Source organism: Euprymna scolopes, chromosome 30 (assembly GCF_053919585.1).
Source record: "Euprymna scolopes isolate OS-2025 chromosome 30, ASM5391958v1, whole genome shotgun sequence".
In the NCBI taxonomy this organism is placed as follows: Eukaryota; Metazoa; Mollusca; class Cephalopoda; order Sepiida; family Sepiolidae; genus Euprymna; species Euprymna scolopes.
Window position 1 is genome coordinate 21,864,016 of NC_136511.1, and position 12,663 is coordinate 21,876,678.

The window sequence follows — 12,663 nt, forward strand, 5'->3', positions numbered from 1 at the left end:
TGTCACGGTAACATATATTGAGCGAGTTTCTAACAGTATTTTGTCTAGTCTTATATTTAAAGCACCTTTTCCCAAACTGACCGTGTTAACGAGAGAGTCGGGCGCCATTTTGAATTTTCCAATGCATCGGTAAACACTGTATGCTTTTAAAGCTGAATAAACATGTTACATTTAATAAAAACACAAAAATATATCCAGTTAGGTAGAAAAGTAACTTATCTTGCCTTTGATAACATTTATTAATTATATATTTGTTTTTTTTTTTGATAAGTTTTTCGAATCTATGTGTACAGTAATACAAACCCGTAAAACAATATGAAGTTGCAAAAATAAATAATTAATAAAATATTAAAAATTACCTCTATCTCTTCACATGTTTTTCTTTTCCGCTGGCGTAAATTCTTTGGCATTCTCAATATGTTTCGTCGTTGAACTACGTGTATAAATTTTAAGTTTGAAATCAAAAAAAGTAAACTAAATTTATAGAAAACCACGAGGTGTTAATACGCATGTGAAAGAAAAAGCATATATAAAGAGATAACAAACAAACTATAAGTTTTTATACAAATATCCCCCCCCTTCGTAAAAACACATAGGATGAGATGGTGGGAGGAGCCCAAAAGCTAAAACACAAAAAAAAAAAAAACAAAAGAAAAAGAAAAAAAAAAAGATTTAAATTCTATTTGGACGGGTTAGGGTTAGGGTTAGGATGGGAAATGAGGGAATGGACTAGTCGAGGACGTCTCCCAAGACGAAGGAATGGCAGGGTAAGTGTCAAGAACGTATCCTTGACTACTGTACCCTGTGACCTTGCAGCCGAAGCTGCTAGGAAACTACCCTATCATAGTCGGACTATAATTTGTGCCTTTCATGGCCCCTCCCCTACTGAATACTGCAGATTTAACCGACATAAGTCCAGTTCAAACAAACAGAAGTATATAGAAGCTAGAATAACGTTAAGAAAGAAATAGCGAGAGCCAAGAGAGAATTTACTGAAACCACTAAAAAACGCATCGAATCACAAAAATTAGGAAATCGTGACTTCTGGAAAACATACAACAGTGTAGTAAATAATGGAAAATCAACAATTCCCCCACTAACCAACAATTGCCAGCCGGTTTGCCTCGAACTCCACACCGGACCCTTCCAAGCACCCCCTGCCTGACTTTCCTTTGCGGACAGACGCCACACTAGACGATCAAAAAATCACCCCTGCTCGGGTACACGCTATCATAAAAAACCTTGAGACTTCAAAAGCATGTGGACCTGATCTCATCCCAGCTGTCCTATTAAAAAAAGTGCTCAACCGAAGTAGCTCCAGTTCTCTCCAAACTCTACAACAAATGACTTAATGAATCATGCTTTCTGGGCTGTTGGAAAACTGCTTCTGTGGTACCAGTATTCAAGAATTCTGAGAAACGAACTGACCCATCAAATTATCGCCCCATTAGCCTCCTCCTACTTCTCACCCAAATATTTGAGACCATAATTAACCATGCTCTAGTCCGGCACCTTACATATGCTAAACTTCTGACTGAGAAAAAATATGGATTTAGACAAGCCTGTTCCACAGCTGACATCCTCACTGTAATCTCTGAACGTATATCCCATTCACTGGACAGAGCGGGGGAGGACAAAGCGCTAGCTCTAGATATATCTAAGGCTTTTGACAGGATATGACATGTGGGTCTCCTCAGGAAAATTAAATCATACGGTATCATGGTAGAATACTTAACATAGTTTAGATAAGAGAAAAATCCAGGTTGTCCTCGACGGTCGTACATCTAAACAGTGTGATATAAATGCGGCAGTGCCTCGGAGGTCTATCCTTGGACCTCTATTTTTCCTAATATTTATTAATGACGTCTACGACAAAACTGCCTCTGAGATGGCTATATATGCTGATGACACCACACTCTATAACAGGCATGACAGGAAAACAAATGAACACATAACTAAAGAAATGGCAAAAACACTAGAGGATGACCGCCAATCTGTAGTGGAATGGGGACATAAGTGGATGGTCGCATTCAATGCTACCAAGACTAAACTGGTTTCCTTCAATAATTACAAGAAACCTTCTCTGCCACCAATAGCAATGGCCAGTGACTCACTGTCTGAGAGTACATCTTTAAACTGCTTGACCTAACGTTCACAGGAAACATGATTTGGAACAATTATATCGAAAACTTTGTCCGGGCCGCTGCGAAAAATGTAGGCTCTCTCTACCGTGCTAGAAAACTACTGACACCTGAAAGTATCCTGTACCTCTATAAGGCCACCATTCGCCCATGTATGGCGTATTGTTATCACATTTGGACTAGTGCGTCTGCTGCTTGTCTCTCGCTCCTAGACAATGTTCAAAAGAGAGTCGCCAATCTGATAGGCCCTGAAATGACATCTAATCTTCAGCCTCTGTCCCATCGACGAAACGTTGCACCCCTCTGCCTGTTCTACAAGTATTTTAATGGTGAATGCTCTGACGAACTGCAGACACTTGTGCCCCCACGACGTAGACCCCCTCGACAAACCCGACAAGCAGCTAAATCCCACCCCAACACAGTAGAGAACCCTAGATGTAAAATATCTTTCTACTCCAGTAGTTTATTCCCCAGAACCGCCATACTCTTGAATTCTATTCCAGGTCTCTGCTTCCCTTACTGTACTGACATGCAGAAGTTCAAGTGTAACGTGAACCGACATCTTGCTGCCCAAATCCCAACATAGTGCCCCAGTAGTTGCTGCCCCTGATAGTAGCTACCTACACCAAAGTGACAATGTGCATTGTTTGGGGTGAAAATGTAAAAATAAAAAAAAATTTTTAAATAAAAATAAAAATAAACTAAAATTACGAAGTATCTTCCTACTGAACACAAAACTTAGGCACAAGGCCAACTAAAAAAGTGGACAAGACGGGTCGTTCTTCGTCCTTGTCACTCCAGAACTAAAACAAAAGTTTCTCTTAGCTAGTATCTTATTTCACCATAATACCGTATTCACTCTTTCGTACTGGTAGATGCCTACTTAGAACCGAATTGTTTAAGACATTTTTTTATTAACCTGTAAAAACAAAATAGCTACAATACTGAAGATACTCGAGATGGATGCAAGCCCTCACCTTGTACTGGTGGAGTGCGTGGCAATCGAAGAAAGCGTGATCAATCGTTTCTACGGCCGGTATTTTACCACAGACACAAAAAGGCGACTTCAAAAAATCCAGAACTGCATTATATGTAGTGAAGTGGAAGTGTATTTCGGGCTCGTCGCCAGGTCAGAGAAAAATCCGAATTGTTCAGATGACACAAACCTGGCACCTTACTCCACATGGAGCGGATCTCACTCCGCTGCTAACAAACACGCGTGCATAGCGGGTCGTCGATGACCCCACCTCATAAGTCCCTGTGAAGTTCCCTACGGGTAGCACTCACAAGGTCGCTGGACCTTAGTAGTCGTTCAGGAAGGCTGAATCTTCTCGCGGTCTGCGACGACTCTCAAAACAGGGGTCGAGAATGAGGTCGGGAAAGGCGGCAGTAATCGCAGTGTACAATGGTTGATCTTGTGGAAGGTAGTGACTCAGGAATACCAGCCTATTGGCGTCTCGATGCCACTTCAAGTCTGGCATGCCAAAACCTCCCTCACACAGACATCGAATGCAAACCTGTATGTTCACCCAGTATCTTCCTCTGTCTCAAAAAAGCGAGGACAAGAGTTCGACAAGAGCTGTTACATGTTGTGCAGGCAGGGGAAGTACGGCTAGTCGGTAATGGATGAGAGAGAAGACTATATAGCGCACGCATCGGCTCTACCCTTCAAGGAAATTTCCTAGGAAGCCACGCGTTTACCGCAGCCGCCACCTTTGACCGTACCTCGGACTAATTCTTATCAAGCTAGAGACCCGTTATGAACCACATGCCGAGGATCCAAACAGGGCCATCCGTCCAGCTGAAAGGCGGTTTGCGTTGCCACTCCAGGTGCCCAACCTCAGTCCGACCGACTTACTGTAGTTTATATTAGCCCCCGTGATTCCTTCGTACTGTGCAATAGGGTAGGTCGATTTTCAACTTTTTGGGGAAAATGTAAAAGGTTGAAGCAGAGAAAGTTGCACAAACATATGGGGAGTACAAATATAAAAAAACTAGGTTTCTAACATCAGGCATCGGATGCTAATTTGATTTTAAAGATCGTCTATTTTGAGACACGGAAAAACCCTTATCTGTGAAAGATTTGTATGAAATTATTTAGCATTTTTCAGTTTCAATCATAACAAGTTGTTTTATATATTTAAATAAACTATATTATGACTGATGTGCTAAATATTAAACAAAATTATAATTGCCCCCCCCCTTGAGGTGGCGGCAATTACAAAATTATATAAATGCTGCATTTTACTTTGTTTTATAACTGCAAAATTTAATTCTTTTTACTATCAATGAAAAAAAGAAGTTTTTATTCTGTCTGAAAAAAGTCTTAATAAAACCTAAAACAAATTATTTACCTATCTCTAGGCAGTTATCTATGCTTGTATAAAAACACAAAACAATTGGCAAGTAAAAAGCTATTTTTTTTACCATGATATAAAAATTCTCCCTATAGGATCCTTTTGAAGCAAAAAATGGCCTCATTTCATGGCATAAAATCTTAGCAATTATATGTCTATGTCTTGCTTCAAGTCCATAGACTGATTGGCAGGTTTCTGATGTCAATTTTACAGCCCTTTCCACACTTTGTGAATGTGCAGGCAAATCAGGTAACTCTGGCTTTCTGTCACTCATCAATAATTCCTGAAGGTCATCATCTGATAATTCTTCAGTTAGTGCTGGCTCTGAAACTCTACTTTGAAAAAGGTCTATCAAATTTGACCAATGTAAAGCGTCAAAATTTATTGTTGATATTTTTTTAAACGCTTTTTCACTGGTTCCTCACTCCTGAAAAAGAAAAGAGAAGTCAAATAATTTTGACTTGAACAAATGAACACAACTTTTATTTCAATTAATTTTTTTTTTAATTTAATAATTGAAAATGAATGTATAAATCGAAATAAACAATTTGATCAGTTTTATATGAATGTTTACTTACCTAATGGTTAAAATTCTTCTTATAGTTTCTTCTCTCACTTCCATTTCATCTGATTTTAACATAGAGAACAGAATATTCTCTGGCAAAAGGGCAAAAGCATTAAACTGAAGATTGCTTAAAGCAATTTCCTGAATTTCTTGAGGCTGCTTTTTTATTTGCCCAATCATTTTAAAAATATACATTTGCAAGTTATGAAATTTATTATCCAGTTTAATTTCAAACCAGTTAACTGCATAAACCTCTACAATAAAACTAATCAGCTGGTGCATTTTTCTGGTCAATTCAGATGGATAAATTTTACGGGTCCACATACACATTAATCGGATTGCCAGAGTAAGCCATCTTGCCTGATTTAAAGGTCCGATCCTCCATGCTGCATACTGAGGGTCTACTTTACCCCTTGAAATACCAACAGCATACTCTAAAAGTAGTCTTTGGTCACCAGTGAGATCATTTTCTGTTAGTTCAGAATACCTGCCCTCTAGAGGACTACTCACTGGTAAAAAATCAACTTGGGGTAAATGATGGTAATTGTTGGCACATAATTTTCCGAGTTGACCCGTAAATGATGTTTGGCTTCGTGCACTTCCATCAAGGGATTTAAATAATGCCCTAAAAGGAAGCTCATTCTGGTGTAGAGAACAGCCAATGGTATGTATTTTTCTATGAAGCTTGTTTTCTAGTGAGGAAACTAGTCCGGATTTGCATCCAGTATTGGTGCTTGTGTTGTCTAAAAGGACAGCTTTAAAGTATTGACACTCTCATACTGTTCTAGAACTTTGTGAACTTCATCCGCCAGAACAGCACCAGTTGCTCCAACAGAAGGGATCACTCTATGTGTAAGATACTCCCCCTTACTTCCACAACCCATCTCCTTTGTAAATGTCAAGTGATGCTCTTGTCCTTTAGCTTTTCTTCGATTTTTGTTTCCTTTTTCATCGACAGTTTCCATGTAAAATAAAGTGTCTTTGTCGTGCTTCCCATCAACACCAATGCAGACAAGATTTCTAATTTTTTTATTATGTTTTTGATAAGCATTGTTTTTTGATCTTTCTTTTTCTCTGTCAATTTTGGACTTATCAAGAAAAAATGTTTTTAAATCAATATTTGATTTCTTTTTTGCATTTAATATTTTTGTCATGACAACTTGCAATTGGCAGGTCACACGAACAAGATGAAATGTCAAATAATTTGTCAAGTTTATTGACCAGCAGACTTTTGGCATATGCGGATAAAACGTTTCTATTTATTTGCTTAGCTTTTTTAAAGCAGGTGTCCTGCAATTTATGCAGAATCCATTTGTCAGTTAATAGTGGCAAACTGGGATTTACTGCCTTCCAAATATCTTTAACATCAGTTGCCATTAATTTTGAAAGGGCAAATTTATTTAACTTTGGGTGAGAATTCTCCATGTAATAGCCATATTTAATAACCTGACGGAAAGTAGGGGGTTCTGTTGTATTTAATGGAGAAGGTGGGCCCGCAAATTTTATAGAATCAGTACTACGTGTAGAAATAGTTCGTTTCCGACTCATGGTTAGAAAAATATCTGCAAAATAATATTTTATGATATTGTAAGAAATTAAACAATGGAAATTATGAATTAAATTTAAAATTTGGAAAAATTGGTAAATATCAAAAAATAAATAATAATGGTTTTACTTACCGAATAGTATGAAAACAAGTCAAATCACACCGAAATAGCCTTGCGAAGAAAAATGTCTTGTTTTTTTTGTTTTTTTTAAATAAAGAATTATTAAATTAAATAACACAAAGGTTTAAAATAAATTAATAAATAATTAAGGTTTGATAAGATATAAAATGCAAAATGTAATAATTTCTAAATTTGAATTAAGCTCCAATTAACAAAGTAAACAAACGTGTGAACACGAAAATGAACCCGATTACTTGGCGGTGTAGACGTAAATATTAACCGGATAAAATAAAGCCCTGGTTTATTAGTTGTTTACTTCATTTTAAATGAAATATTTTGCAGGGTGTCTTTTTATATCGACACTCAATTAATTTTCTAAAAATAAAATAGATATTACAAAAAAAAAAAAAAACGTATTGTTTATACTCCCTTCGTATTTTTTCTTCAAAACCGGCATTAATATGACATGCTTATTCTTTGATTTAACACCGGCACCCGGCGACATAGACGCAACATATTGAGTTTTTCAATGTTTAAATTCATTTTAGCAAAAAACGATGGAGTTTTAGAAAAAAATATTTTGTGTTGTTATTCTCAATGTTATTTAACATCTTTCTCTGCATAGACCTAGTCATAATGCCAAAATCGACCTACCCTACTGTGCAAGCATCCCTGACACGATCTGGATATCTCTGAAGGTCGACACAAAGTCTGTGACATCATTGGCAAACGCGGATACCTTGGTAGTTGAGCCACCTGGCAGAGCCATTCAGCGCAGGGCCAAATTTACTCACAAGAATTAAAGTGTTTAGAGAAAAAAAAACATTATTTATGCGTATTTTACAACCGGGCAACGTCAAGCGGACTGCTAGTAGTGTGTGTGTGTGTGTGTGTGTGTGTGTGTGTGTGTGTGTATTATTAAATGCAACGAGCACATTTTGCTTTATGATCCTGTTCTTAATTTTTCGATTTTTTCCGTATAATCTTTTTTGTACTATGAAATTGTTGATTTTAATACTGGAAGATTTAATCGACGTTTCATCGTCTCTATATATTTTAACTTATCGCCGTCAACTGTCTATTTAAGTTTTCACTTTTAATTCTCAGTTTCGCTCCTTCGCATTTTTACTTCAACACCTGATGATGTTTCCGGGACGAATCGAAAGCGTTCGTGAAAGCAACAACGCTGGAACTTTTATCAATATTTTTGGTTTTGATACGAAAAAGACTATACGGAAATTCGAAAAATTAAAAAAAAAAAAAGAATCATAATGCAAAGTATCTCCGTTGCATTTAATAACATTACCTTGAATGAAAAATGCTGCCTATATATATATATATATATATATATATATATATATATATATATATATATATATATATATATAAAAGTTAACGTGTATGTCTGTCTGTGTGTCTGTGTGTCTGTGTACATTTCCCTACGCCATAACTCTGTCAATTTTTAGTCTATAGACTCGAAATTTGAAATACCGGGTACTGAGATTTGGGAAAATCGATGTGACGGGTGTCAGCCAGAAATTTGGCTGTTAAGGGTCAAAGTTCAACGGTTTGACCTTTAAGAACTCTACCAAACTCCTCCGACAATTTTGGGTCTAGGCACTTGAAATTTTAGATATAGGTTACATGGATATGAGTAAAACTTTTAATATATATATATATATATATATATATATGCATATAAAATACATATAGTATATATGTATAGATACAGTACATAGCGCTCGGGCAAAGCCAGACTGAACTGCAAGTAGATATTAAATTAAACTTTAGCATTTAAAGGTTAAGAATTGTACAGTGAACATTTGAGAGTAAATGTAAACTATTTAACATTAGATTGTAGTATTCATTTGCTTTAAAGCCGCTTTCATGTGTTTTAGCTGAGTTTCATACTAAATCGATTCGAATATACAAAGTGATTCCTTATTATATTATTTTTTTTACTTTGTAGTTCTATAATTGTATATTTAATTGAAAATGCCCACGAAGTAGACACTTTCAGAGATAAAAGTTAACACATTATTGCGTTATCTGTTAACGGATGTTCTCAAGTAGTAATTACCGGGAAGATCGAATGTTCAGGGCTGAATGTTCAAACTACGATTAAATTTTACAATGACACAGAATCTTTAGAAAACAAAACAAAAAAGTCAAAGGCCATAACGAGTCAACATCCGTCAGGAAAGACAGATGCGTGAAAAGTGCAAAACTTTTAAATAGGAGGAAGAGTTCTTCAGCGCTTGATGCTGAGTTTTACGAGGATGCATCCAAGAAGAAAAAATAACTGGAATTTGCAAAACGTATCATAACAATTTGACATCTAATGTTTGATCTGAAGAAAGTAATTTCGTGATAAGGTAACAGCTTCTATTTCCTAAATATTTGAAAGAACATCTCTTATGCTTGACGTTCATCTTCGCCGCCAACTGTTATGTTTGCAGGTTGAACCAAATACCGTATAAGTCAATACAAATGATGACTCAACAAACAAAAGTAGCTCCATAAGAAGTGTATTAGTAAAAGTATATTCACAGTATATTTACATAATGGTTGTCAGATAAGAGAGTCTTGGATGGAGAACATATCTGCTTTCGGCTCGGCCTTCGGTGGCTTCTGGTTAATACACCCTCAGACTAACCGAGTCTTGCTATTTATCTGTAATATTATCCACATATGTAAATGTGTGGGTGCCAACACAACAGCATCCATAATATTAATTCAAAATTGAAGCAAATTCTTTTTTTTTTCATCGGGATTTTGGGATCCATGGAGAGGTTTATATTCGCTGCAGGGAAGAGGAGGCAGTTAATCCTTTTTGTCTTCTTCTCAACTGTCAAATTTCGAGAAGAAGCATAATGGTGTGGGATTGCATGGCTTCTGCAGGCACTGGACTGTCGTACATATGTGAGGGCAGAATGAACTTCACAAATTCACCAAAACTTTTTGACTTAAATATTTAATAATAACATTCAAAGTGAGGTAATCCCCCTGCAAGATAATGTCCCATGAAATGCGCCAAAAGTTTTAAATGGTTGGTTTGAGAAAAAAGGGGCGACAGTTGTGAAGGGTCCCCTTCAATAACCAGACTTGCAATCCATTGATATTTTGTGGTTACATCTAGGTGAAAATGATGAGGATGCACAACTTTTCACCATAAAAAGAATTAACGACAAACTTCATGGAGATTATCAGATAATGGAACCTACCACCCGCAACAATTTATAAAATAATATTGAAAAAAACAAATAAAAGCTGTTATAAAGGCAATAGGAGGGCATCTCAAATATTGTTTGTTGTTTAAAAAGATTTATTAATGTTTACTCCACTATTTTTAACGTTTAAATATGTCTGTTCTTTTTTTATTACATTTTCACCCCAAACAAGGCACATTGCCATATTCTTGTAGGGGGCTACTATCAGGGACTTACGCATCATGAATACTGTGTAAAGAGTTGGGCAGCAAGATGGCGGTTTACGTTACACTTGAATTTCTTCATGTCAGTATAGTTGAGGAAGCAGGAACCCGAAAGGGAATTCAAAGTCTAGCAGTTATGTGGAAGAAAATAATGGAGTAGAAAGCTTTCTTACATCTAGGGATCTCTATTGTGAAGGGGTGGGATTTAGTTGATTGTCGGGTTTGTCAGGTGTATTTACGTCGAGGAGGGCAAAAGTGCTTGCAGGTCGTCAGAGCATACTCCGTAAAATACTTGTAGAACAGGCAGAGGGATGCAACATTTCGTCGATGGAACAGAGGCTGAAGTTTAGATGACAGTTCAGGACCTATCAGATTGGCGACTCTCTTTTGAACCTTGTCTAGGAGCGAAAGACTAGTTGCAGATTCACCAGCCCAAATATTACAACAATACTCCATGCATGGGCGAATGGTGGCCTTATAAAGGTATAGGATACTTTCCGGAGTTAGTAGCTTTTTAGCACAGTAGAGAGAACCTACCTTCTTCGCAGTGGTCCTGGCAATACTGTCAATGTAATTATTCCAACTCATGTTTCCTGTGAACGTAAGGCCAAGGAGTTTAAAAGATGTACTTTCAGATAAAGAGTCATTGGTCATTGCTATTGGTGGTAGGGAATGTTTCTTGTAATTATTGAGGGAAACAAGTATAGTCTTGGCAGCATTGTATGTGCCGATACATTTTTGTCCCCATTCCATTACAGATCGGAAGTCATCCTCTAGTCTTTCCGCCATTTGTTTAGATATGTGTTATTTGTTTTCCTATCATGTCTGTTATAGAGCGTGGGGTCGTCAGAATATATACCCATCTCACAGACGATTTTGTCAGAGAAGGCATTTATGAATATTAGGAATAACAGAGGTCCAAGGATAGACCCCGCATTTATATCATATTGTTTAGATGTACGACCGTCGAGGACAACCTGGATTTTTCTCTTATCTAAGAAGGATTTAATTATGTTATGTCGTATGATCTGATTTTCTTGAGAAGACCTTCATACCATAACCTGCCAAAACCCTTAAATATATCTAGGGCTACGGCTCTACCCTACCCGGCTTTGTCCAGTGAATTGTATATACGTTCTAAGATTACAGTTAGATGTCTGCTGTGGATCGGACTTGTCTAAATCTATATTGTTGGTCAGTCAGAAGTTTAGCATCTTTAAGGTGATGGACTAGAACTTGGTTAATTATGGTCTCAAATATTTTGGCGAAAAGTGGGAGGAGGCTAATGGGGCGATAATTTACTGGGTCAGTTCTTTCGCCAGAATTCTTGAAAACTGGTACTACAGAAGCAGATTTCCTGCCGGCAGGAAAGCAAGATTCATTAAGGCATTTGTTGTAAAGTTTGCAGAGAACTGGAGCTACTTCGGCAGTGCACTTTTTTAATAGCACAACCGGGATGAGATCAGGTCCATATGTTTTTGCAGTGTCAAGGATTTTTTATGATAGCTGGCATCTGAGCAGGGGTGATTTTTAGATCGTCTAGTGTGGCGTCTGTCCGCAAAGCAAATTCAGGGAAGGGGGTTAATAGTGTCCATTGTGGAGTTGGAGGCAAACCGACTGGCAAGCAGGTTAGCCTTCTCAGTTGCAGAGCAAACAACCTCATGATTGTTCGATAGTGGGGGAACTGTTGAGTTCCCATTATTTACTACACTATTGTATATTTTCCAGAAGTCACAAGTTCCTTATATTTGTGCTTCGATGAGTTTTTGGTGGTTTCCATAAATTCTCTCTTCGCTGTTGCTATTTCTTTCTTACAGTTAATTCTGGCTTCTATTTACGTATGTCTGTTTGATCTATGTCGGTTAAATTTGCGGCACACATGCTGCCTTTGCGTTATGGGAGCTGCACAAGTAGAATTAAACCATTGGGGAGAGTGGGGCTTGCTATAAAATTTGCGCGTGGGAACATGTGCTTCAATTGCCGTTTTTAACCATTCAGTGGCCTCATTTGCGCAATGTTCAACAGGAAGTGAAACCATATTTTGCCATGGGACGTCTCTGGTGAGATCCCTGATGGCTTGCCAGTCAGCCTTTTAATAATATCTTGTCGTTTTAAGCAGTGGCTCTTCAGTTTTAGCTGTAGAGTTTAGGGCGATTTCAACTTAGCACTGCATGAACGGTGTTCCCAAGTGGGATGTGGGCATTCGTTACACTGTCATCGGGAACTGTGATCAGAATCAGATATAGAAGTGATGCGTGTTTTACTTGCTGGTCTGGGGAACGGGTTGGAAACGTAACTATCTGTGATAGGGAATGAGCTATAGAGAAGGTATATGTTGTGGTACCAGCTGCTTCTGTGTATATAGAAAATCCGATCCAGTTGCTGTGGTGGGCATTGAAGTTACCAAATACATGCACTTATGCGCTAGTGTCGAGGGAAAGTGCTGTATCTATGCTGTCAGAGACTTTTTTTTATCAGGGTACAGTCCTGGTTTGAGGGA

At 37.5% G+C, this 12,663-nt stretch overlaps 1 protein-coding gene across 1 annotated transcript; it reads right to left on the reverse strand.

Annotated features, from left to right (window-relative positions):
- Window positions 1-4,422: 4,422 nt before the first annotated feature.
- Window positions 4,423-7,499, reverse strand: LOC145254624 (uncharacterized). The gene is made up of 3 exons (XM_080113233.1): window positions 7,470-7,499; window positions 5,077-5,834; window positions 4,423-4,925 (listed from the first exon to the last, which is right to left on the reverse strand). Exons 1-3 carry the CDS (start codon window positions 7,497-7,499, stop codon window positions 4,880-4,882), a joined length of 834 nt encoding a protein of 277 aa, XP_079969359.1. The 3' UTR covers window positions 4,423-4,879.
- Window positions 7,500-12,663: the final 5,164 nt, after the last annotated feature.